The sequence below is a fragment of the Cardiocondyla obscurior genome, linkage group LG02 (genome assembly GCF_019399895.1).
Source record: "Cardiocondyla obscurior isolate alpha-2009 linkage group LG02, Cobs3.1, whole genome shotgun sequence".
NCBI lineage: Eukaryota > Metazoa > Arthropoda > Insecta > Hymenoptera > Formicidae > Cardiocondyla > Cardiocondyla obscurior.
In genome coordinates, this window is record NC_091865.1 from 1,860,716 (window position 1) to 1,886,077 (window position 25,362).

At 35.7% G+C, this 25,362-nt stretch overlaps 4 protein-coding genes across 4 annotated transcripts in view; 2 read left to right on the forward strand and 2 right to left on the reverse strand.

The window, feature by feature from the left end:
- Nucleotides 1-191: 191 nt before the first annotated feature.
- On the forward strand, nucleotides 192-2,665 carry Phax (phosphorylated adaptor for RNA export). The gene is made up of 4 exons (XM_070671648.1): nucleotides 192-598; nucleotides 1,145-1,760; nucleotides 1,955-2,230; nucleotides 2,318-2,665. The coding sequence occupies exons 1-4, from the start codon at nucleotides 548-550 to the stop codon at nucleotides 2,581-2,583; spliced, it is 1,209 nt and encodes a 402-aa protein (XP_070527749.1). The 5' UTR covers nucleotides 192-547; the 3' UTR covers nucleotides 2,584-2,665.
- Nucleotides 2,666-3,335: 670 nt separating this feature from the next.
- On the reverse strand, nucleotides 3,336-9,563 carry Mute (muscle wasted). Its single transcript, XM_070671545.1, has 15 exons — nucleotides 8,817-9,563; nucleotides 8,386-8,679; nucleotides 8,002-8,276; nucleotides 7,722-7,903; nucleotides 7,431-7,630; nucleotides 7,030-7,350; nucleotides 6,771-6,963; nucleotides 6,556-6,675; nucleotides 5,818-6,432; nucleotides 5,570-5,726; nucleotides 4,941-5,496; nucleotides 4,528-4,756; nucleotides 3,837-4,428; nucleotides 3,562-3,752; nucleotides 3,336-3,478 (listed from the first exon to the last, which is right to left on the reverse strand). The coding sequence occupies exons 1-15, from the start codon at nucleotides 9,254-9,256 to the stop codon at nucleotides 3,428-3,430; spliced, it is 4,416 nt and encodes a 1,471-aa protein (XP_070527646.1). The 5' UTR covers nucleotides 9,257-9,563; the 3' UTR covers nucleotides 3,336-3,427.
- A 94-nt stretch (nucleotides 9,564-9,657) lies between these two features.
- On the forward strand, nucleotides 9,658-12,135 carry LOC139111439 (protein LLP homolog). Its single transcript, XM_070671722.1, has 3 exons — nucleotides 9,658-9,943; nucleotides 10,062-10,366; nucleotides 11,860-12,135. The coding sequence occupies exons 1-2, from the start codon at nucleotides 9,784-9,786 to the stop codon at nucleotides 10,340-10,342; spliced, it is 441 nt and encodes a 146-aa protein (XP_070527823.1). The 5' UTR covers nucleotides 9,658-9,783; the 3' UTR covers nucleotides 10,343-10,366; nucleotides 11,860-12,135.
- The window catches only part of Slow (epidermal growth factor-like protein slowdown), a 29,530-nt gene continuing 14,533 nt past the window's right edge, over nucleotides 10,366-25,362 (reverse strand). Inside the window, exons 2-10 of the mRNA XM_070671643.1 lie at nucleotides 23,841-24,967; nucleotides 13,124-13,186; nucleotides 12,952-13,037; nucleotides 12,648-12,743; nucleotides 11,875-12,000; nucleotides 11,699-11,785; nucleotides 11,430-11,503; nucleotides 11,253-11,360; nucleotides 10,366-11,180 (exon numbers count right to left, since the gene is read on the reverse strand). Of these exons, the coding sequence (XP_070527744.1) occupies nucleotides 11,043-11,180; nucleotides 11,253-11,360; nucleotides 11,430-11,503; nucleotides 11,699-11,785; nucleotides 11,875-12,000; nucleotides 12,648-12,743; nucleotides 12,952-13,037; nucleotides 13,124-13,186; nucleotides 23,841-24,295 (1,233 nt within the window). The 5' untranslated portion in view covers nucleotides 24,296-24,967 and the 3' untranslated portion in view covers nucleotides 10,366-11,042. The remainder of the gene's footprint in view (nucleotides 11,181-11,252; nucleotides 11,361-11,429; nucleotides 11,504-11,698; nucleotides 11,786-11,874; nucleotides 12,001-12,647; nucleotides 12,744-12,951; nucleotides 13,038-13,123; nucleotides 13,187-23,840; nucleotides 24,968-25,362) is intronic.

Consider the following 25,362-nt stretch of genomic DNA (forward strand, 5'->3'; position numbering starts at 1 on the left):
GCACGCTTAATTAAGTCTGAAGCTGCAAAAACGCGACCAACGGGATGAAAATTTGACGAGAATAATTAAATATAATTGGTAAATGTCTTACGAATTAAAGCCAATGACATCGATTGGTCGAAGTAGAATTGTCGACCAACCGGACTACGCGCGTTGCTCGCGACGTAAATCGCGCTCCGTGTGCAGGCGGCATTATGTGCAATTTTACTGAACGGCTTTAAACTCTTGGATTGGATAGAAATAATTCTGTATTTATCAAGAGCAGGTAGTAAAAAAAAAAGGACGAAAATGTTTCATCGTACTGCGGATATCAAGTAGAGAAATCGTACGTAATGCGCTGATAAAGCAGGCGATATTCCGTGGCGAGAAATACGGGAAAGGCTTCTTCCTTCAGTTTTTTTTCTTCCTCGTCGCAATTTAAAACAGCTTCGACGTGGGTGTGTATCGGTACACGCGCGCGCTTCTTCGTGCGTGTGTGTAAAACGTCATTTGTTTTCTTTAAAGCAAAGGAATAAAGCAAGAAATCAAGTATTTCTCAGCTGAGAGAATGGAAGCGGAACCGTTAGAGCTAGAGGATGGCGAGATCGTCGACGATGAGGTTAGAGACACTCGCAAATTTTCACTTCGCATAAGTCTAACCTATACGAACATGTACATGTATACGTTGAACAATTATGTTTTTTCATTTATATTGATGTAAAATTAATCCTGTTTCACCGTTTAATATTTTTGAAACATTTTTCCATTTGATTATCATATAATTTTATTGTATCTGAGCGTTGCACTGTGTAACCTATCGTAATGATAAAAAGAATGAAAAGAGGATAAAGTAAAATTAAATGCAATGGGAGGGTAATATTTTCAACTTTAATTTGTTTATAACTATGAAAGTTCCCAACATTAACTACAGCATTAATTGAACGTTTAAACCACATGTAATTATTAAAAAAAAGCAATTAGAATAATGTATTGTTCCATATCGCGACGAATAACATTTACGTTTAATATAAATAAATCATGCTTCGTCATTTACATAATGTATGCTTTGTAGAATGTATCATTAACATTATTACATATAATATTTGTTTTTTAAGTTATCAAATGTATTTTTCATGATTGACAATTTTTTTTTTCGTATATCTAGCCGATCTTTGGAGACTATAAAATTTTGCAAAGACCACACATGAAACAAATGCCTATCACAGAAACATGTACAAAAATGCGATACAGCGATGAGTCTGACGATTCTGCGGATTCCGAAAGTGATTCGGACTCTGATTCCGCACATGCTAACGCAAAGAAACCTAAGCTTAAATTGAAAAAGAATAAGTCTTTATTTAAGGATTCGACAAGTAAAAATGACCGATATAAAGTCTGGTGTACTCAGGTCGAAGAAGAATCTTTGACCGAGGACCTAACCTCATGCGGCGTCACAAAGAAACTGTATCAAGAACGCAACGTTGAAAGTTACAATTTTACTTTACGATATTCAAGAAACGACAGAGAGCATCATAATAACAATAGTTCTGATGAAGAAAAAGAGACTGGACGTAGATTAACTAATAAAAGAACAAATTCAGACAGACATGACATAAGGATTAGACTGGGAAAAAGAAGAAACTCATTTCAGGCAGATTCGGATAATCAGAAAGGTTCGGTTAAAATAATAGAGGATTTATCTGTATCTGCAGATTCAGCAGCCGATGACATTGGTACTGATATAGCTCTTAAACTTGAAGAAAAAAAAGTGCTTCTCATACGTAAGAATAATTCACGTTTTATAGAATAATTAAAACAAAGTAGATTTTAAGTTATAATTGAAAGTTTATACGATAATAAATTAATAAATAATAAAAATAAATTAAAATTAATAAATAATAAAAATTAATTAAAAAATAATTTTAAAAAATTAATAAAATATCGGCTTTTATAGCATTTGTTTTATATTTTGCAGGACGAGTAGTGGATATACTCGGTAAAGAGAAAGCTATCGATTTATTTCAAAAGACGAAAGAGATAGAAGAAGATGGTGGAATGTTAATAATGAACGGATCTCGTAGAAGAACTGCCGGCGGTATATACTTTTGGTTAATAAAAAACAACAAGCATATTCCTCAAGAAAAGATAAGGGAAATATTTTATTACGATCATAAAGAAAGCACTGAACAAAGAAAGGAGACTGCTAACACAGGCCGACAAAAAACACAGGAATTAATGAGAAGCTTTGAAGGTAAATCACAATATTCATTTCAAATTAAATGTAAAATTTTCTATGTAATGGAGATATAACAATATAAAATTTGCCTCAAAATCACAGACGGATCCGAAAAAGATTTACCTGCTTTATTAACGAGAGCGGAACTTTCGACGAGACAAATCGCGGAGGAAGCAAGATTGCGGCGCGGCGAAGGCATGGATAGAATGCCAGTTGATTCCGATCGCACGGTGTCAAATCCACCACCTAGTCCTGTAACAGACGATCCAGATCATTCCGAACAACCGCTAGTACAGAGACAGGTTCAAGATTATACAGACGATTTTCTCGACATTGGAGTCGACATAGATAGTATGGAAGTGCTCTAAAATTATGTATTTGATTTTAAATTTGCACATACTTGAACAGTGACTTGTACAAATAAATGCCTGTAATCAATCGCACGAGGAATACATATGTGTATAATTTGTATATTTATCATATACGTGTTTATATAGATCAAAGAAGATAATTGACTGAAAATAGTAATTAAAAATTACTTTTGATTTTTGTCAAGTATATATTAGATATGCTAAATAATGTTCTCTAGAGTTCATTGATATTAGTTGAGACATTGTTTAAATAAAATTTCTTATTTAAATTATACTTTAATGTAATATTATATTAAATTTTGACTTTTTTTTTGTACTCAACTTTTTAAACGGTTAATGAGGAAATAGCCGTGGACCTAAGTGCGTTGTATATACGGCATCGAGTAGGGCCATGTGCTTTTTATACTCTTCACTTTGTTTACTTATGTCCGCTGTAGTGTTAATTTTTTTCATTAGACAGATCACAGTTACTGTTACTTTTTTCGTAATTTTATTAATACCAAAATTAAAAACAAAACTATAAAGAGCAACGATAAAAATAAATGTTAAATTTTTTATCGTTATTAAAACTAACAAAAAAAAAAAAAAGTGAAGAAAAAAAAGAAGGAAAAAGAGCACCTATCTGTAACAGTTTCGTGAATAATACATTAATCCCCATCTCTGAATGTTTAGTATATGTATATGAAGTTTCACGTTTTTTTCATTTTTCGATTATCTTTTTCATTAAAAAAATTATGTTCGACGTTTATGTATTAATACACGTAGAATTTGTTAATCAACATTTGTTATATTTCTCATCGTAATACGAAATCATAAATATGTAATGTACACATACATATATTTACATCATTTTCTGCAATAAGGAAAGCAAAGTTTGGCACCTTTTTTTTACCTGCAATTAAAAGTTTAATTATTTTGTGCGTGAATGTGTATAAAAAGATATATAGGAAAATATATAAAAAAAAAAATAATTACTTGATCAACAGTACGATTTTCTAATTTTTCACTGATTAATAAAAATGAATGTTCAGAATATTCCTTTTTGATACTTTGTAGCAAGATCATATCTTCCTGACGTGTCCATGGTTTGTTAACTGAATCAGATTTCAATTCCATGTCGTCTTCTAGGGGCGTTGTTGTAATTGTTGTTTCTATATCCTTATAACCTATTAAAATAAAATATACTACTGAGTTATATTATATTTTTAATATGCAAATTTTTAAAGTAATATAATTTATATAACATTTACTTGAATTATGCCCAGTATTGTTGCTTATGCTCGAAGGAATCTGCGCTTTTGTGATTATTTCGCTATTTAAAGAATTGTCTTGCATTGATAATTGCGTATAACTATTAGTTTCTGTTTCCGTGAACTCGATCGTGTTTTCTAGTTTTGTAACGTCGAGTTCATTTTGTTCTAGTGAAGTGTCGCTTTCTTCTGTTTTTTTTTCTCGTTTATTCTTACACGGAGATATACGCATTCTTTTGTCTGCGATAGCGTGATCTATAGTGCCGATTCTTTTCATAATTTTTCTTTCTTCTGCTTTCAGCGTAGTAAATTTGACATTTCTTTTAGACTTTGCCTTTTCGTTATCTTCGTTATCTTTTAACGGCGAGTATTGTTTTGTGGTACATTGTTTCTGACAAATATCTTCATGAGTAGAATCATTTTTTGACGACTTTCGTCGTTTTTTAGGTGAAATTGGCGGAATAGCTTTGTCAGCAATTTTTAATGATATACGCGCAATATTTTCAAATTTCTCTTGATCTTCTCCAGGAAACGTAATTTTCGCAGGTCGTAATCCTTCAGGCGTTTGAAGATAGATTCTTCCATTGAGAAACTGTTTAAAAAAAAATGAGAGGAAGAGCACAAATAAATTGAACTAAATATATAAGCAAAATACAAAACATAAAATAATTAAACACTGTAATATACATACCCGTGTGCCACAAGAAATACAATGTTCAGAATTATTTTTCAGATTTCCTTCATCATTATTGTGACAATCACATTTACAATTTTCCCCGCCGTATGGATCTTCTTGATATGTTGCTGTCGGCAAATCTATATTTTCGTACAGCTCTGATGCGTTTTCAGTATAAGTCGTATTCTTATCGTAAGGTCCTAACGGACATGTCATGTTCTCAAACATATGAGGCGCAAATAAGCTAACAAAAATAGTTTTATATGAATTAAATTTTCAAATGTATATACATGATATAAATTAAATAAATTAAAACACTTTTCTTTTGTTTTGCTCAATTGATTTAAGATATTAAGCATACGCCGCTTACGCGTATGATACTCATGTCACTTGTATTTTTTTTTTTATTAATATAAAATTATTATTACCTTTCAGGAGGTTTTGCGACAGGGAGAACTTGCAAGAACATATCCATAACGAGAGGATGACCTTTAAAAACTGAGCTCATAACAGCGTAAACGTTTTCTAAAGTTGTCTGTGGATCAGACGAAAGTTGCGTAATTGCCTGCATCATCTTTGCTATCCGGGATGGTTGCTTGGCAAAATATATTTGTGCAACATGAACAAAATCATTCATTTTTTGCAACATCATATATTCCATAGATTTACCGATCATTGCAGCTTGATGCGGTTTTAAAAATAATAAGAAGTCTGTACATATTTCTGGATAATCCTGTAATTTTTTACAGATTTCTTGATACAGTTGAACTGTTAATATATCCTTTTCGATTGCATTATATTGTATTTGTTTGGTTGGCGACATATCTTCGGATCCATCGCTTACGAATGAATCAGTAACAATGTGATTAATATTTTCTAACTTTTCGCTATAATCCAAGTATAATTTTATCACAGCCTTAAATGTTTCTGGATTATTTGATTCTAGTGTCAGATGCAGTTTTTGAAGAAACGACGCTGCAAATTCTATAAAAATAAATATAAGCGTTAAAAAATTAATAGGTTTTACTTTATCCCGTAACCACGTTAACAAACTTACTTGCTTCACGTTCTTCCTCAGTCAATGGATTTTCAGACTTTAATAATCGTTTTATAATTTCTAATTCCCTAGTTTGTTTAGCTTTTTTCCTACTTACAGAATCTTTTATTATTGTGCTGCTTGCTAACATTAATTCTGCTATTTCTTCCTCATTGTCCTAAATTAAAAAAAAAAAAAAAAAAAAATACTTCGATAAATATTATCCAATATTTCTTTTTAAAACAATATTTTAAAATAATAGAACTTACAATTTTTGATGCGGAACAATGTTCATCAGCATTCTTGTCTATACTATCTTTCTCTTTAGATTTTAAGGTGCTGCAGTTAGATGAAGTTTTCGAACCTAAAGCTTGGGCCATTAATTTCATATTTTGAGCGCTTCTTGTTTTTGCTAATCGTGGAGTAGTCTTTCGTACTTGCGGCAATTCTGATGATATATGCGATGATTCCTTGGATACTTTTGGGTTCGTAGTTAATACAGCATTTAATTGTGTATCATTTTTATCTGATAATTTCTCTGTTTGCATTAATTTTGCATCCAAAGTATTTGCTTCTAAAATATTTGTACGTTCTTTATATAATCCAGTTTTTTTTTTAGGTATTTCAGCTTTTTCTATTTCATTATCAGTTATTTCATCATTAACGTCATTATCAATTTTAGACGAAGTTTTGGGAAGTAAAGTTGCAGGTAATATCTTTGGTAACATATTTACAATTGGATTTCGTAAAAGATGATTATTAGGAATACTCGGATACGACTTTATTATTGAATTTATATTAATCCCTTCTTTTTCAAGCGAAAGGTTATTGTAGGAATCAAATGTAAATTTATTTTTTGTCAAATTATGTTTGTGCTCTTTTTCCTGTAATAATTAATAAGAAATTAACATAATAATTAAATTAAATCATTAAATTGTTATCACCGTATCGTAAAAATATAATATAATATTTAAATTTAAATTTAATTTAATGCAACTGTTACTTACAAGATACACTTGCCATCTTGGAGGTAAAAGTTCTTTTGGTTGATCTTTCGGAGCTTTCAACTTATTTTCATTCACTATGTAATGTATTACTTTAGGTGCGTAACCTTTTTCAAAATAATGCTGCAATAAATTTTATTTAGTTAATTTTTGCGTTAGAAATGTAAAAATAATTGTAGTTTAAATGTAAAAAGCATATAATTGTAAATATTCAATACCTTAATTGGATTTTCATTTTTAGAAATGCGTCGTCTAAGAATATGATGACACATTGCTTTCGCGTCTCTGCACGGTAGCATATAATGAGCAACAAGTTGGGCTGCATCAAATAACTGCATTCTCTTTGTATGAAACTGTTTTGATTTAGACATAACAAATGGCAAAAATTGTTCTATGCCTAACGCAATTAACCTGAAAAAATTATAATTAAAATAGAAGAAAAAAAAAATTTTAACATATAAATTTAAACATGCTTACGTTTCCTCCGAATTTGAATATGTGGACTTTGCAAATTTAGCTTTATTTCTAAAAGGTATCCATGGCAGAAGCTGTGGATACATAAGAGCCTTACTTTCGACAAATAACTCCTCTAATTCAGGAAAAAATTGTTCGGATTCCGTAATTGTACGTCGCCACTTATTTGCACGATATCTTTTTTCATTATCATTTGTCGTGTACTTTTTGAAGTTTGCATAAAATTTCGTATCATTAAACTTATTTTCCCAAGTTGATACCAATTTTAAAGCTGCTTCCAAATTTTTTCCATTAAATGCAGAATTTGGCTCATTATTCAAATACCTAATAATTATTAACAATTTTTCATTAAATATTCATCATTTGATTAATTAATTAAATGATATATATTATATTCATTGTACCTTAAACTATTCAAATTCTGTTTACATAATTTCGCCAAGGAATGATACTTTGGATGCATATAAGTCATAACAAAATGTTGTGCCATTAATTGAATATGTTGCTGTAGTTGTGTACCTAAAAGAAGACGTTGCTCAGGATTCACTAATTTTGGCATTTCAGATTCTGCAAGTACTGGTAAAAGATGTGCCAGAGAGCAATTCTAAAAACAAAAAAAAATAGTTTAAATTACTTTGTTTTTTACTTAAGTTTACATTTGTGTTCGTGTTTTAATATAATATAATTTATCTTACTATAGAATTATTTTCAATTGGTGGAGTTGTGTTATCTAAAATTTTCCTCCTTTTTAAACTTTCAACTTCTTGTTCTTGCGTCGAGAACATAGGAGTTAATTCAAGTAACTCTGCAATTAAATCATATTGCTCCTTACGAGGAACTTCTACCGCCCTATCAGTTCTGAGTTCTTCCTTGTCCACTAGTAATTTAAATTATTAAAAATAATTTTTACATATAGAATACATAAAAAGAACCAAATACAATAAAATAAAATTGCCATTTTATAAGAATACACACATAAATCTGTTTCTTCATCCTCTAAGATGTTATATTCTGGATCTGCTTCTGGATCATCTTCTATAGCTAAGTCTTGTGTTAAAGGTTGCGTAAATTCTTTTAAAAAATTATCCCAATCTTCATCAAGCTCACAGTCCCAATCCTCAGTCATATCGGCTGTTAAATCGGGTGGTATAAATGCTTGTTCAATTTCCTGTAAGGAAGTTTCACTTAAAGATAGCTTAGAACGTGTTCTTTGGCCAATGCTTTCTTCTTCTGTTGCAATATGTGGAATACTGAAAAATAATATTTAATTATTATTAAATTGACAATTTTTTATTATAAGAAATTATGCAAGCAAAAGGCTATTAAAAGAGCAAACATAGAGATTTTTTATACACATACGCGGGTATTTTAAAAATTCCTTCAGAATCATATTGTATATCTGACAATACTTGTTGCTCAGAAGAAGCTATATTACTATTATTTGATGACATGGATAATTGTGCCTCAATATCACTATTTGCTGTATTTTCTGCTTCCCTATCATCATCACTTTGTTTATCATGTTCAGGATTATATTCTTCATCAGATGAATCTTCTGATAGTTCTTCTTGAATTAAAGCTTGTACTTCTGAGGAAGTTTTTTGTGCTGTAGTAATGGGCCATAGCATACTGACTTTTGCTGCAGCTAATTTTCTATTAAAAAAAAAAAAAAAAAAAAGGAAAAGACAGAGGAAAAAGTTAATAGTCAAATAAATGCAAGTAATTACTTACACATCAATTATACAAATAATAAAATTAACAATATAATATTTATACAGCATAATACATACTTAGCTTTAGCTCTTGTGAGTTTTGGTCCAATGTTAACATCATTTTCTGCATCTTGTAGCCACTTTTGTACCATTGTCATTAAATGTTCATAAGGGATTACATGTTTCAAAATATGCTTGACATTAGAGGCTGTCAAATTTGTTTTCGCTGCTTTAGCATCGAGTTGCCTCTCAATCTCCTCTTCCATTTCATTGAGCATTGACGACTCCTCAACAGCTTCCCTCTTGTGCTTGCTGGACGGTTCGTAATTATTAACTTCGGATATGTCAATTTGCAGATCCGCATTTTCGGAATCGGTCGAGTTCTCGCTGTTAATGTCATTAAAGTCAAAGTTAATTGAAAAAGACAGATTGCATTTCTTGGACGACTTGATAAAAGAAACCGAGGACGTCGGTGCATCGATGTCATTCTGCACAGACGTGTTTGCGGATTCCTCCATTTTAGTAAATGGCAATTAATATTTTTTAAATTGCAGACATCCTAAGAGCGATGTTGTTTCCTCGGTGAAACGTTACTTCGAACGTAGTACATATTGCGACAACAATAGTAACATTCTCAACCATTTTTAACCTCTTTCTCTTTACATTCGACCGCCGACAGCCGAAGCGCTGGCTTCACACGGACGAGCCTCTGCATCTGTACGCGTGGAAGCCGCGATTCTGAGTTGAGCTCTCTGCGCCGACGTTCGACCGTTCTAATTACAACTGCTTCTTTTTTTTCGGTTTTATCCCATATGACGTTTCAAACCTTTATATTCAATTAATTTTAAAGATTAATTTATATTTAAAAAATTATTTCTGACTCAGTTTCGCGCGCAGTGATCGAGCTCAGTTCCGACCAATCAGATTTACTGCGCGTTGTGCTATAAGCTTTATTGTTAATTGTGAAATCAGCCTTTTGCGCTTCAAATCGAATATAACCTCGTTCATTTACCTGCCTGCACGTGTATCGGGACGTTTTTGAGAAATGGCAAAGTCTTTACGCAGTAAATGGAGAAGAAAATGCAGAGCAGTGAAAAGAGAACGTTACGCGGAAAAAGAATTAGAAAGATTAAAGAAAACTCTCGGCATTGATGCCAATGCGACTAAGGATGTGGAAATGGCAGACATCAGCGAAATTGCTACTGGTAATTCACATTAATGTACTTACGAATTATTTATCTGAATTTTTCTATGTATTCAATGTTGTACGCATATATTATAACGCACGTAATAAATTATATTTTTTTTAATTCAACTTGACAGTTGTCAATGTTGAGAAAGTGAAAGAAGACATAGGTGCTAGAAAACTCAAAGATACTAACGATAAGCCACAGGCTGAGCCAAGTGAAGAGCAAATGGAAGTAGAAGGTGTTAGAGTGTATAATAAAAAAACGTTGCGAGATCAATATGGCAATTATCCTGTATGGATGAATCATAGGAAAATAATGAAGCACAAGAAAGGCAGAGCAAAAACTCAGAAAGCAAGCAAGAAAACGAGCAAGAGGCTTACTAGGCGACAGAAAAAGATAAAGGAAAAAAAATAAAGCTCTTTAATTATCATATAAAATGTACGTAATTACTTATTCATTTTTAAGCATCATGAACATTGCTTTCCTGTTTTATTTTTAAGAATAAAAATTTGTGAAAGAAAAAATTATCTATTTTAAAAGATCTTAGGCTAATATTAATAATTTGCATGTAAGATCTCTTTTTACTTTGTCACTATTATCATTTACTTCGATATCATGCAACAAATTACTTTTATTACAACCTAGGTAAATAAAAAATAAAAGTGCACAATTTAGTTTATTTTATGTTTATTATAAAGGTATACAAATAGTCGTAATATTAAAATTGTACTATTTCTACTATTAGCTTGAAAAGTGTAATAAATGCTAAATAATGGCAGTGATAATTAACGACACAAACATGTTCATATTAATTTTATGCATGGTTACTATTACGTCAAGATTTCGAGATTAAAACGACCGATGCTTTCTTGAAAATATAATTAATTTATTTTTAATTTGACGTCATTTTTCATTCCAAAGACGGAAAAAAATTAAGATAAAAATATATTGTTATCTATACATGTACTATTAGATGAAATAATAACTTTATTTAATACCGATATCAATAAAATAGACAGTATTCATACTATAATTCGTTATTAGCATCGGATCGTATATAGAAACAATTTTCACGTGACGTTATAGCAACGTTAAAAGTTTAACGATTTATACATTATTGATATCTGCAACGTATTCTCAAACGATTCTCCAATTCCGCGACTCGATTCATCAGATGATGTATTTTTCTCATTTCTGCCTCATATTGCCTCATCTTGCTCCTCATGTCGTATACTTCTTGTTGCATCAAGTGCTAGAACAAAAGAATTCAATAATTTCTGAGCAATAAAAATACCCACATTGAAGTTAAATGTTTCTTAGACACCATATTTTCGACGGATCTCTTCATCTCGTTAATACTTTCGATCGCCAAGGTAACTTTGGTGTTCATCTCGGAAGCCTCTGTATCTCTTTTTCTATTTCTGGCTACTTGCTGAAGAATAAATATATTTCCTCATCTCTACACCGTAATTTTATACCGTGATAAAATTTTTTAACTTACCTTTTCCAGTTTAATCAGTCTCCTTAAGATTACCCCGTATTCTTGATCATCATCGCTAACTTCATTTTCCGTATCTGTAATTTATTAATTTTTATATTATTACATTATTGTACTTATGTTCGTTAATATTGTAAATAGTATTTTGTCTTTATCTTTAACTGGTTGCGAAAAATATTGCAAATTCTAGTTTGCGCGAAGCTCACGCTTTGTAATATTTATTAAATTAAAAAAAAAAAAAATAAATAAAAATGTAAAATTGTAAATTATACCATGGAAAGTTGTTGGACTCTTTTCTACGGATTCGTCATGTAAATTGGTCTCTAAATCGTGTGCTTCGAAAGCATTTTCGTCTGTGTCTGTAAAAAAAAAAGGAAAAAATAAAAATTAAACCTATTTTTAAACCAATGTTTAAAAGCTCTGTCTATTTCAGATTTTGCGAACTTACCATTTCTTCGACAAGATTGACCATCTTGTTGAAGTTGAAATCCGACTCTGCAGTAACATCGATATCTACCAGGTAGATTTGTACAAAGCTGCCCGCATGGTTTCTCCGTTACACATTCATCTACATCTGCGTAACATAAGTGTCGTTCATTAAGACATAAAGAACATTCGATCGATCGCTCGGTTACAAGTGCCTCCTCGTGTCTTGTATCGTCAGACGTAATTATAAATCGACGTGAAATATACTTCTTTGTTAAACCGACTTACGATTTTTATTTTGCTACACGGATGTTTCGATCACTTCTCCCGTACATGTATAGGTACATTTTATACGATCTGTTTGCTGCTAAGATTACGATTATGTGACGGCCATCGTATCGTGGCATGTTTTAAAAATGTGGAAGTCACAGTTGCCATTATTTTACATGTATACGTACGCTGAAAGGCAGATACGATCGACGGCAGCTAGCGAACGTGACTTTAACGTCGTGTGCGTCGAAGTTTCACATGTATCACATGTAATATACCGCGCCGGCCGGTTTGCCGAAGACCGATTTCTCCCCCGTTCTCTCATCCCTTGCCTCTGCCTCCTAGGTTTACGTACGCTAGCCGCTGTCGCCGCAGAAAACGCAATATCTGCGTTTCGGCGTACCATATGTACTTTATCCTCTTAACGATACAAATTAATAAATTACGTAACTTTTTATGACAATAAAATATGTTATTAAATAACTTAATATTTTAATTCCGATTTGTAAGTAAAATTGTAGTAACCTGTTTGACATTGTGTGCCTGTATATCCTCTGGGGCACGTGCATTTTCCAGGCGATGTGCAGACTCCACCATTCAGACACGGTGCTGTACATACAGCTGGAAAATAATAAGATTGATGTTGAAGCGTTGACTTATACTCGTCGCATATAATTGAGGAAAACTAACAGTTAAGAAGAAGAAAATGTATAATTAAAATTTTTGTAACGCTTATCGCAACGATTTTGTGAAGGGCAAACTTAAATATCTTTATATTTGGACTTATCGTAAAACATTAAAATAATTAAACCCTGTTGAATTTACTTACGTTTGTTACAGCCGAAACTCAAGTGAGTGACTTGTGACCATCCAGGGCAACAAAAGAAACCGGAGGTCATCTCGGTATATACTAATCTAAAACGTTTTACAAAATTCTTTTAATTTTTAAACATAAATTATAAATGTTTTTAAATGATAAAATTATGGAACATGTGTTATACCTAATTTGTCTTCCTCGATGATGATGAGAGACTACAGGAACTTGTTTGGTGCATATTCGTCTTCTAAAATGTAAATTGTTAATTTTTAATTTTCGGTAAAAAAAAGGCTTTTGCAGATTAATTTCTTGATTAAAATCTAAATTATACATATATTGTATTGTACACAGGAACAGATATATCGTTTATCGCGGCGACGACAAATGCCAAATCTGCCTCTCAGTGCACATACATATATTCAATATGAATATAATAATAAAAGAAATAATCCTATTTTATTAAAAAAATTGCAGCATTTAATAATAAGTAAAGTACAAGTCTCGAATTATTAATATGTAACGAGCCAACTTAAAATTATTCCTTTGTGTCTAAGTATCGTTACATTATATATTTTCAAAGCAACGTGAATATACATGTAAAAGGTATTATCACAGAGATGCTATCAGCAAAGCTCCTCTATGAATTCTTAAATAATCCTCTCTTCGAATCTCGCATCTCGATATCAACTTTGCATTTTGTTATTGCGACTTATGCGGATGGAGAAATTAAATCGGCAAGTCGATTATTTTGATAGCCATCGTAAATGTAATATGATATCCGATCACGGTGCGTCCCTCCCAGCCGAACTGTCCCGCTAAAGCGCAGTCATTTGAATCGTAAAATACACCCGGGACCGGTTAAATCGTAAAATACGAAGGCCGATTGAATACTTGGCCGAAATATGTATTTGCGTTGGCGGCGATATTACGGCCTGTCTATTCGGTCGCCCGAACACGGCTCGGAAATTAAGCTTACGCGACAGAACTCGATATGAAAGATTGCATTTGTGATTAAGAACTGGTATTTTGGAGGGGAAAGGGATCATTCTATGACCTGGAAATACGATTAAGCCTCGATAATATCGTCACATCGTTCAGCAAAATCACCACGACGGCCTGTACAGATATTTCATAAAGAAAATTAGTATAAACGCATAAATCGTTCATATGACGTACGTGTTCTTGCCTGGCAAATAAAAAAAAAAAAAAGAAATTAAATTAAATTAAAAAGTCTCGCAAAATGTATCGCGACAGGGATTCGATATTTGTGTGGGAATACTCGTTCGGTTGTTGCTCCGACAAGTTTGTTTCGCGGGCCGGTAAACGCCGATAAGATACCTACCTTCTTCCTCGGTCTTTGTCTCTTTCGTGATACCAAAGGGACGTTTTGACAAACGTAAAAATTGACATTGTCACGTAAGGTAAAGGCGTACGGCGCGGCGACGATAATAAATCCAAGACTTACGGGCACGCAAATAGTTTGTGACAGGCAATCCTAGTTTTTCACTTAAAACTTCTTATTTTATCGATCAAGGCATTTATGCGCCAACTAGTTACCGAACCAGTTTTATGCGGCCTATCATTATAGGTCAGAGGTCGAATACGCTGGAATAATTGGTAACTATAGTCGATTGCAATGCCTCTGTTAATTTTAAATGTCACATCACGTACCTAATGAAGAACAGATTTACTGTAAGCATCAAAACTCGCTTAAACTCTACATAGAAAAAAAAGATATTTTTTAAAAATTCTATTAATAATAAACTAGAACAATCAGCATTGCTTTTTAATAATTAAAAGATCCATTAAATTACGTACAAAGTCCATTCTCGGGATTTGAATATTAATATTTGATTTGAACCTTCTGTCAAATATTTTAGCGCTTTAACGCTTCTCGGCAATTATTAATAAATTAGATTTTTAGGAGCAAAATACATATTTTAAAAGATATATAAAATCTGTAATGCGTTTAAACCGAAATGGCGCCATTGCGCGTGGTTCATAAATTCTGATCTGAAGAGGTAATAAATCACGGAATGAATTACTGCATTGGACGATCATAAGTCTACGGGCTCTCTTGAGCGCTTCCGAAATCTTAGCGGCGATCTCGGAATGATTGCCGCTCCTAACAGCGCGACGTAGTCCTCGACGTGATATCGTTTTATCGCGGTCGTTTGTTACGCTTTTATGTCTATCTGTTGCACACGAAGATTTCCACCGACGACGGGCGGTTTCTTTTCGCCATTCTCACGAGCCTAACGAGCCGCATGCGTTCTCTATAACGCAATATCGCCGCGACCGCGTTGCGTTTTGTGCAATGTATACGCCCTCATCGACAGCGACACCAAAGTCGCACGAACAAACGTTTCTTCTTCAACTGACTCCAGCCCATCGGCTCTGTAAACCTTTACGAATCACATAATTCACGTCGGATATACATAACCGGCCAATAAAGCTATGTCACACTCGAGTCCGATACTTGTAAGTTTGATTTCATACGTATGTTATTATACATTACGTACGTCGTTCAGAATTCACTGGGCTGCGAATAAAAAACGTCTTATCGTAAGAGGCAACGGACTTGTATAGTATAAATAATATCGGGTTTCGTAATATAACGCCCTATGCATCTTGCCTCTCCGAAGCTTTCCTATTCAGATAATTAGATTTACATTTTGCGTACGAATAATAATAATAATCTTCCGTGAGTAAAAAAAAAAGTCGCGACTTAACGTCAACGGCTTTTCAATGCGCGCTGCTAAAAAAAAAAAAAATAAGTTGCATCGGCCACTTGAAAATTACGATGTATCTTATATCAGGGATTCGAGGGCTGAGCGGCATAATGTACCTATGTATTACGCGTTTCAATTACGAGACTCGATAACACCACTTGGCGGTAGCTTCATCTTCGCGCAGCTGCATCCACGCGGCTTAATATCACAAAAGTACCGATGTTATTTTTAAGGCGGTCGGAGTTCCATGTACCGCTAAAATATTTTCCCTTTGAAATATTGCACGATATCCCAACATAATGCGGGTACACAAGGCGGGCCTCTCTACATTAGATAAAGAACTCCTTTGGCAAATATTTTTCGAGCTATTATTCTTCATCAAGTATTATCGCAGCGCCATTCGGCTCGAACAACAGGAGCTTTATTTTATCATAAAAATTTACGTTTTCAGAATGCACCTCGGATTATCAGTATGTGTATAATTATTTATTTTATTTTTTTTTTTTTAATAGTTATAGTTCTCTGAATTTTTATAACGTAAGCTATTAAATAAATAGTTCATCAAATCATATTTTAATTCGCCAACAAATGTACACTACATCTCTTTTGGAAGAAAATATTTTCTTGGATTACTTTTCTTTTCTTTTTTTTTTAAATTAATAATCTAAACGGTTTTCATGCACATTCTTCATCAGAGGAAAGGGCTATTTTCTCGACTGTGAAGCTTTCAGGACGCTGGCACTTTTACATCGTTAGTGACTGCATATACCTTAGCTATATCCACGAAGAGCGGTGTGAACGAATGATGTCTAAACAATCCAGCATCGCAAATCGATTTACGTATGTATACGCTAACGAGAGAGTCGTCGATCTCTCCTCGCCAGAACGGCTCGCAGTGATTCATACCCGCTAATTTCAGACCTACGCTTTCGAGTATATATTGCTTACATGAGACTTTTTTAGAACCGCCCCTTTCTGCGCCGTTCATTGCATTTTAATCGATCCGCCAATATTCGTTCAGTAATATTTGCGCAATTTATTTGAGCTTCATATACACACAGGTCTTAGTTACTTTAATATAATACATAATAATAAAACTCTGCAATTCATTATACAATTATAACGTTTATTAAATAGAAAAAAAGGGAGAAAAAAAAAATCATTATTTATCACGCGCGTATAAAAATTATAAAGCGAAAGAAACGGGCGGTGTAAATATAATCTCGAAAGTTTTTAGTCACGGAAAAAGTTTCGATAGCCATCCATGGAAACTCGTTCGACGTCGCGCGTCTACGTCTTTAGTATTTTCATAAACAAAGAAATTACCGGTCTGCGCCATCCGAGAATGTGCACAGTCCATATTTGCGAAAGAGGGGAATCGCCGCTCGTTCATTTAGAGATTGCATCTTGCGCGTCGAAAGCCGTACCCACGGCGGAATGCGCAACGATGCAACGGGAGCCGCGGGCAGGCAGTGCAAAACTTCCAAATTACAAAATTGCTTGATGACGGGTTACCCGGGTTACCGCTCAGGTGAAGTAATTATGCGCCTACGCGGTGCCAATAAGACGCGCAGCGTCTCTCATTACTGCCTTCTACATTTCGTTTTCTGCATCTTTTTTAGCGATGCCGCGCGCACGGCGTGTCTTGAATTTTTTTTTTTTTTTTTTAAGCAAACATTACAGAATGTAACTTAATCCTTATTGACTTTTAAAATGCCTCCGGAAGTATTGAGCTTTATCGAGTATGGAATCTTAGGATCCTGACCTGGGCACTCGATCATTGTTTTCGGCGAATCAAGAACCAGTTTTCGTTCAATGACCATTCATTTCGGCCGTTCCAAGAACAAACGTTGGCAATTTTTCAACAGAAGAAAAAGAAAAAGACAAAAAGGAACCGCGATTTTCTTACATCTCCATAATCGAAATCGTTCAGCTCGCTCATTATCTTTGGCGAAAGCAGTTTACGTTTCTCAGACGCTATTTGTCTCCCGTCGTGCGTTTGTTCATAAACTTCGCGGTTGTCTATTAATTCTGTTGCAGCTCGGTTTCACTCCTTGGTCTAGGTTGAGCAAGAAAACGTAGGGTCACAGAGTGTAAACTTTCAAGTAAAGTCAATCGCAAATATTACGCAATTATAATACCAAACGTCGTTGCGAATGCCGTCACTTGTTAACCACGAGGATCTTTAATCATCTTGATTCGGGTGCTCGCAAATTTCGTGCCGGTATTTCCACATTTAATCAAGACAGGGGGAACGATATTACGTCGTAAAATTTGCCAATTCTTGGTTTGTTTCATCGATAATGATAATTATCGACTGTCTTCCACGTCCAGCGTTCAATTTATTGATTGCCGGCCGGCACGAGTTTAAAATTAGTCGTGGCACTAAACGTCTTTTTGTGAAAATTTATATGAATTCAGTCGAGAAACTTTTTCTTTCCCCACCCGCCGGGAGATCCCGTCGCTTCGTTTTATTCTTGTTTTAGGATATTTCCAGGCAGTTTGAACTTATACGGGAAATCGAAAAAGAAAAAAGAAAAATTTTTTTTCACCGCAAAATATTCCTGCGTACGTCCGCGCAAATTCATAGCGCGTGCGTCAGCGCACGTGTACGTACTACCTACGTCTCGCGTCTTATCCACCCATTCTCTTCACTCGCTTTTGACCTTTTCACCCCTCGCGTCCGCGGCCCGCAGATAAAAGTTCACGTTAATGGATTTACATGAAGCCGCTATCATCGAACGTGGCAAAATCAAACTGCAAGCGCGCACTTCGATCCGTTCATCCCTCAATTTCTTCCTCCAGCGATTTGAACAAGTCATGCATATGCAGAAATACCGTATTCCACGCTTTTTTATAAATTATTTATTAATTTATTTAACGCTTATTTATTCAAAGCTTAAATTAAATCCGCGTATCAAATGTTATTCAATAAAAATTGAATTATAATTTTAATTATAAAATCAAAGATTATTCGGCGATGTTTTATCAGTTTACAATTTTGCAGGTAAAAAAAAGAAAAAAAAAAAGAAAAATGCTTAAAACAAGCAGTGGATAATTAATGTTATTATAAATAATTTTAATTGCATGCAACAGGTAATAATTTTGTATAAATAAGCTAAAGAAATTTTTTTTTTATAGCGGCGAGATATATATAATCGTCAATATTCTTTTCCCTTCGTTGGGTCTCTTGATGTCTATCTTTTTGCTCCGTTAGTTCGCAATCGACGTTACTCGCCTGCGACTGTCGGGGGGGAAACCGATGGATCGTTTCGATAGCGGTACGATTCAATGTCGAATGCTTGCACGTCCGCCGAAATTGTATGTCTTCCCTCAATCCAATGTGCGATCGATGCTTGCGGCCTTCGCATGAGATATAGGAATTATAAGGTCATGGGTCGGAAAGTACACACACACACGCGCGAGCTCGGCCGTACAGGGATCATGTAAAGATTCTGTTTGATGTTCCTAAACTTTTGAAAAGCACTCCGACGATATCGGGAATATTGATTTTCGTTAACTTTTCGGTGATTAATAGATTCTTAGCGTTCTCCTCGGCTATTATATAGAACAATAAATTTTATCGATGGTTCTTGATTGAAAACTGGTTCAAAATAAATATTTCATTGAAAGTGGACGATAAGATTTTATAATCTAATTGTAATCTAATATTAAATGACATTCTCTATGCATTTTTTTTAAATAATAATTGTTGCATCTCTTCAGTAAAAATATTAAATAAATTTTTATCATATAAATTTTTAATTCTTACTCTTAAATATTAAACATTTTCCAAATTACACTTTTAAATAACGTTTATTTAAAATAAAGTTTAAACTAAATTATTATATTGTCTTAATATTCGAATTAATATTGTAAAGATAAATCTCTTAATTCTATCATTATTTGAGTATTTAAAATATATAATAATTTTTTTTTTATTAATAAAACTGTTTTAAAAATTGGCCAAAACTGACATGTGAATTCGAAAGGTACGCATCCTTTAGAGTATCTGTAAGGTTGAACGGCCGCGGCTGATATGTTTATCCTGCGGGATACCGGTTAGCCAAAAGGGAAAATAAGAGAATAAAGCACAAGTCTGCGAAAGGAATGCTCTATTTGGGACTGTGGAATTTTAGTGCATTTTACTTCTTCATTTATTCGTTGATCGGAAAGAACTTACTGTCACGAGACAGAATTAATCTCTCTCTCTCTCTCTCTTTTTATTTTAATATAAAACAAAACATAAGATATGTCTAATAAAACTTATTCGTATTACATATAAGTAAAAAGAGTTTACGCGAATATACCTACATTTTAAAAAGAATGTAAAATTTGTTACGTAAATACGTAGTAAAAACAAAAGATAGTAAAGAGCATTAAACTTGCACTTGAAAAAGTTAAAAGTGCATGTGCCAATGTACGCCGTTCATAACAATATTGACACATTAGAACGATAGAATATCGTAGAATTACTTTCAAAGCGCAATTGCCGTGCTATCTTGCGAGTGGGACTCGAGTGGAATATTTACACGATAAAACGTACGTGGAGACTACGCGTTGAAGTCCAATATTATTTGATCGGGACACGTATGATATTTAGCGACGTTCTTGCACGCGTGTTGATACAGCGGTGTTTGCGAATTAAAATGAAATCATTTTTTGCGAATGCAGAGACGTTCACCCGCGAGCACTTTGCCTCTTTTTGCTCTCGCGTGAATAATGAGAAAATCCGCGCTGGTTGCATCAAAGACAGAAGCCAGTTAACTACTGGCGAAGGGAAGCGAATGACCGGCCGTATCGCTCGGATGCGAAACTGATTTGCTAATTAATCATTTTCTATTTCGAGCGACGGAGATTAGTGAGGTGCAACGTGCGCGCGATGAAAAGTAGAGCACCGTTTTGAATAATATTGTGAAATTTACTTTGCCCACACACTCGCCTTATAATCTTCTTCAGACATTATATTAAAATAGCAGCGGGGAAAAACTTTTCACGCGCCACCGCCGTTTGTAATAAAATTACACGTCCACGAATATTTTTAATATCTAAATATTTCTTGGAAGCAAGTTAAACAAAAGAAGTTAGTTCGAGCACGTTGAAATATTCAGGAGATTGAAAAAAAAAAAAAAAATTTACAGGAACTTATCGCACAATCGCTTTGATTAAAGAAATTATTCGCGAAGTTACCTGCGCGATCGAATTATTATTTTATGTAAACCAGTTAAAGATAATTAATCGTATCTGCTGTAGTTAATTGGGATAGTTAAATCGCGACGCGGTGCAGCTTCGCGTAAGGCCTGAAGAATCGACCGCCGGCGTTCCCGATGGGGTTCACGGGGGACGCGCGTTTATGGTGCTCGAAAACGCATTACGCCGAGAGACGAATGACACCTGTCTCTTTATGACATCGTCGCTCATCGATCAGCCATCGATGCTGAACTCCAAAGCGATAAGCAATCGCGATCGCGGCGCTAAGCAACGAAATGTGTCCAAGTGACACCGCGGGATGGTTATCTGGAGTACTCGGAACGGCTTGAATATTCATTATTCGCGTTTCTTTCGTTCGGCGCTCATCGATCACTCGCGCGGTGTCGCAAACGAACGCGGATTCAAATGAACGAGGCGGAGAAGGTGGTCGGCGGTAAGAAACCACGGCCGTGGTCCATACCTTTCCTTGCGTATCTCGAACAATACGTATGTGCAACAAAGGCCATTAATTACGAGGAGAAACGCGGCACGGTGCATAATAATCGTATCGTGTTCGTATCGTAAATGAGTTAAACAGTCTCGAACTGTGATTTATCGTCTCATAGAATATGAGAAGAAATAAAAAAAAAAAAATAAAAAAGAGAGAGAGAAATTAATCTGCATTATTAAGTATTGAAACGCGGCTAGCGCACTATGGTCTTTTAATTTTTTTACAAAGATTTGTGCCGTTTGGATGTTGCATGCATCAGAATGCTGACTGAATTGCGAAATAAAGCGCTAGATGCTAACATGACTGCTAAATTTTTGCGACTGCTTTAAATCGCGTTTCAAGTGTCACGTTCGTGAATTTTTAATCGCCGACACGATTCGGCGCATTTTATCAGTCGCGTCATTGAAAAATATGTGCGAGATGCACACAAATTCGGCTGCGTGTGCATGACGATATGAAAAGAAAGAGAGAGAGAGAGAAAGAAAGAGGTGCTCGCACACAGGTATCCTTGGACAGGTTTACAAGATTTTTTAGCCTGAGGCAGGCATCTGGGCAACCCGATCGCACAACTCGCAAGGTAGACGAACAACGAATCATTGCATTCAGACTAAATAGTAACTAAATATTCTACACATGTATATTTACGTATACATATCTCAAAAAATGTAAACCCATCTACGTAGATGTTACGCTCAATATTTTATTAACTGTAAAAAAAAAAAAAAAATTAGTGCCCTCTTATTCACATAAATTAATCGAAGAGACATGATTATTAATTTTTAATACGCCACGTAATCTTCGGCTGATGACAAAACTAACCCTCTATCATTTGCAATCGAAGCTGAAGGTACGCTAATCACCGATGGGCTCTCAATAATAGCCCCTCCGCGTGAAGATCGGATCGCACGGGAATTTATTTTACTTACTCTTATTTATTGCGATATGCGAGTATATGTAATTACGGCGATAAAACAGCTGGCGACAAAAGGCGAGATGGAGCGAAAGTACGTGTGATGAAATCACCGTGCAACAATATTGACTGATACAGTCGCCGGCCTGTTCTTTTCCCCCCGGTGTTTATACTGCCACGCTTTTTTCTCGCGCTCGGGGCGAACGCTCTGAAGGCTCCCTGTCGCGGAGGAAGGTAGGCAATCATCGATTCACGCCGAGAAGCAGAATGGCTGGTCGGAAGGTGATAAAAAGTTACGCGGCACGATGATTTCCTCTTAATGATTACTTTGACAAGTCGAAGACGAGGATTGTAAGGCGCGCGTGAGAATACGCTGCCGAGTTCGAGGAAGTCGCGGTCTTATCTTATGAATAAAGTCCGATATCGGGACAATCGTTGCGTTGTAAAACGTCGCGGACGTTTCGCGATCGCGTCGATCGGGGCAGATCAGAGAAATTGGCGTCTCGGGAGTTGAGGCCTCGAGTTTATCGAGATCACCGATCGTGTATATTCTCGATGCATAGACTGCTCAGAACGCGCGCGGTGAGAAATCCGCCGTCGCGCATTGACAATCTCAGTAATTGTGCGCGACCGAAGAACGCGCGAGATAATTAATCGGCCGATTAATTAAACGGCTCGCCACTCGTCTTTGAATGGTCGACGTGCCCGCCGGCCTTATTCCGCCTAACCGTCGCCTCTCGGCCGTACATCATTGTGCGAACGCGGCGCGTCGCTCGTTGCTCGTAAATATAGTAATTCCAGCGACACGCATTAGCGGCGCCCGTATATTTACGCGTCGTGGTTCATTCACTTCCATTTACATGCCTCCCGTGATGCGACGAGTAATCTCCGCGGGCTTGAATTATTCAATCCCCCGCGGACACGCGAGTATCGCGTCATCTATTTCTACGGGTGATTCTTGCAAGCCTCCGCGCGCTATCAGTGCCTTCGTTAATCTCCGATAAAAGGACGAGCGAAATAGCATTTCATGATTGAAATGATCTATATCGCGTTAATTAAAACAGATTTCAATCCGCTCAAGCATGCGTTTGTCTTTAAAAACCCACGCGTACAGATAAATGTTTGTTTTTAATTTTTAATATTACTATTTATTTTTTCATTACTTTAGTTTTAATTATAAAATATATTTGTAATTTAAGTAATATAATTAATTGTGTTATAAAAATACATCTTGTGTGCCTCGAATGAATCTGTCTTTATATAATTTAATAATTGCTGTTATCTGTAACTTTTTTTTTTACTTTTCAAAAATATGCAATATAAAATGAGTGTTTAAATTTAAAACTTTTCTCGGTAGACTTGTTTTACGGCAATGGCTCGGATTATGTTTTAAATTCAGCCCGACTGTAATAGCTTAACTTTAAACAAAACTATTTGAAAGCTCGAGTCTTGGAATTAAACTTCGTATTTGTCATTTAAGAAAATCAATTACCTATCTACGCCACGCGCGTCTATAAATGTTTAATTTTCTGCGCTAAATCGAAAGTTTATCACTTACCCCGAATGATGTCTGGTATACGTGGGAACGGTAGTGGTGATCGGTTGAAAGCCCTGCGTCTCCGTCTCTCTCGGCTGATGCTGATGGTGAGTGCCGTGATAACCCGCATACGCTATCGCTCTGGTACCACCGTTTTCCACCATCGCCACGGCTCCATTGAACTTTTGTTCCAGCATCCGCTGCTCCAAATGCCTCGACGTCGAATTTATCTGCTGCGGCGATTTCGCGGCAGCCTGCGACCGCGTCCAAGGACTCGTTGCGACAGTAGTCGTCTCCCGAACGACTCGTTTGTCATCAAGGCGATCGTGCCTAGCGTGAGACACTCCGTCGCGGTACCAAGGCGACCAGACGGTTCCGTGGCTGCGCGAGGGTGTTCCGTGACGATCTTCCAGCGACAGAACGGAGGTGATCGCGGCTGCGATGAGCGAGCTCGCCAGCAATGTTTTCACGGCCATTATTCGGCTATTAAGGAACAGCTACGCGACGGCCTGACGAGAATTGTACGAGTCGTCACATCGTCGGCGGCCGCGGTGGACGCGTAAAGTTCGCAACAGGCACGGCGGATGTCCGGTGCGAGATCCTCGACGGGCAGCTGAGAGCACTACTGACTGTGTGTACTACCGAACGAGATGTACGAAGCAGGGCCCACGTGCTTCAGCTGCACCAACCCCACCATGGATTCTCTTTTTCTTCCTCTCGTTCTTTCTCCCTGTGCTTCCCTCCTTTCCCCGTTGCCGGCATTTACTTCGCCGCATTCGCTTGTGGCCCGGTCTGCCCGGATTCTCTTTTCTCCCTTTCTCCATTCCATTCTCCCGCTGCAGCGAGCGTCTGTTCTCTTGGTACCCCACCAGGTCCTTCGGTAACCACCTACGTATCCTTCCGCGACGATCTGACCGTGCACAGGGAGAACCACGCACACCTCTCGTAGCTGGTATCTTTACGAGCGATAACGCTATTCCGAACAAAGCTCTCGGGGCCCCGGCTGCGGAGGTATCGCGGGTTCAAAAACGAATATGGGTCGTATGTGACTCACCCGCGGCCAGCAGATTCCACAATTGCCGGAATAAAGTCTCCGGGATGATTAACGAGGGTGAAGCGAGCGCGTTTTGTCTATTGCGCGGCACATTCTGTGAAAGGAAAGAAAAAAAAATGTTACTCAAGAATCACGCATTTATAGAATTATATAAAATTGCACGATAAAACGAATAACAAGTGAGATGTAAGTAGATACTAGTCAAGAGTGAGTAGTTGAGATTATAATATAATTATATTTTTTACGTAGAAAAAAAAAATAATTTTAATGTAACTTTTAAACGTACAAAAAAAAAAAAAAAATTATTAATATGTTCTAACATGCCTATACACTGTTCAGTACTGGATATTTTGTCGTTGGCTATTCGTCAAAGCGACATTGATTATTTTCCTGACGTATATGACGTTACGGCACAAAGTATCTTGTAACGTAACGTTTCAATATCATGCAGTTTCAAACGTTCTTTAATTTCTGTACACCCGATACGTG

Excerpts from the sequence above, each read along its gene's own strand:
- LOC139111439 (XM_070671722.1), top strand. The coding sequence starts at position 9,784 with ATGGCAAAGTCTTTACGCAGTAAATGGAGAAGAAAATGCAGAGCAGTG. Across the intron at positions 9,944-10,061 it reads CATCAGCGAAATTGCTACTG|TTGTCAATGTTGAGAAAGTG; the intron begins GTAATTCACATT and ends TCAACTTGACAG.
- Phax (XM_070671648.1), top strand. The coding sequence starts at position 548 with ATGGAAGCGGAACCGTTAGAGCTAGAGGATGGCGAGATCGTCGACGAT. Across the intron at positions 599-1,144 it reads GCGAGATCGTCGACGATGAG|CCGATCTTTGGAGACTATAA; the intron begins GTTAGAGACACT and ends TCGTATATCTAG. Across the intron at positions 1,761-1,954 it reads AAAAAAAGTGCTTCTCATAC|GACGAGTAGTGGATATACTC; the intron begins GTAAGAATAATT and ends TATATTTTGCAG.
- Mute (XM_070671545.1), bottom strand. The coding sequence starts at position 9,256 with ATGGAGGAATCCGCAAACACGTCTGTGCAGAATGACATCGATGCACCG. Across the intron at positions 7,904-8,001 it reads GGATGAAGAAACAGATTTAT|TGGACAAGGAAGAACTCAGA; the intron begins GTGTGTATTCTT and ends TTAAATTACTAG. Across the intron at positions 6,433-6,555 it reads CAAGATGGCAAGTGTATCTT|GAAAAAGAGCACAAACATAA; the intron begins GTAAGTAACAGT and ends TAATTATTACAG.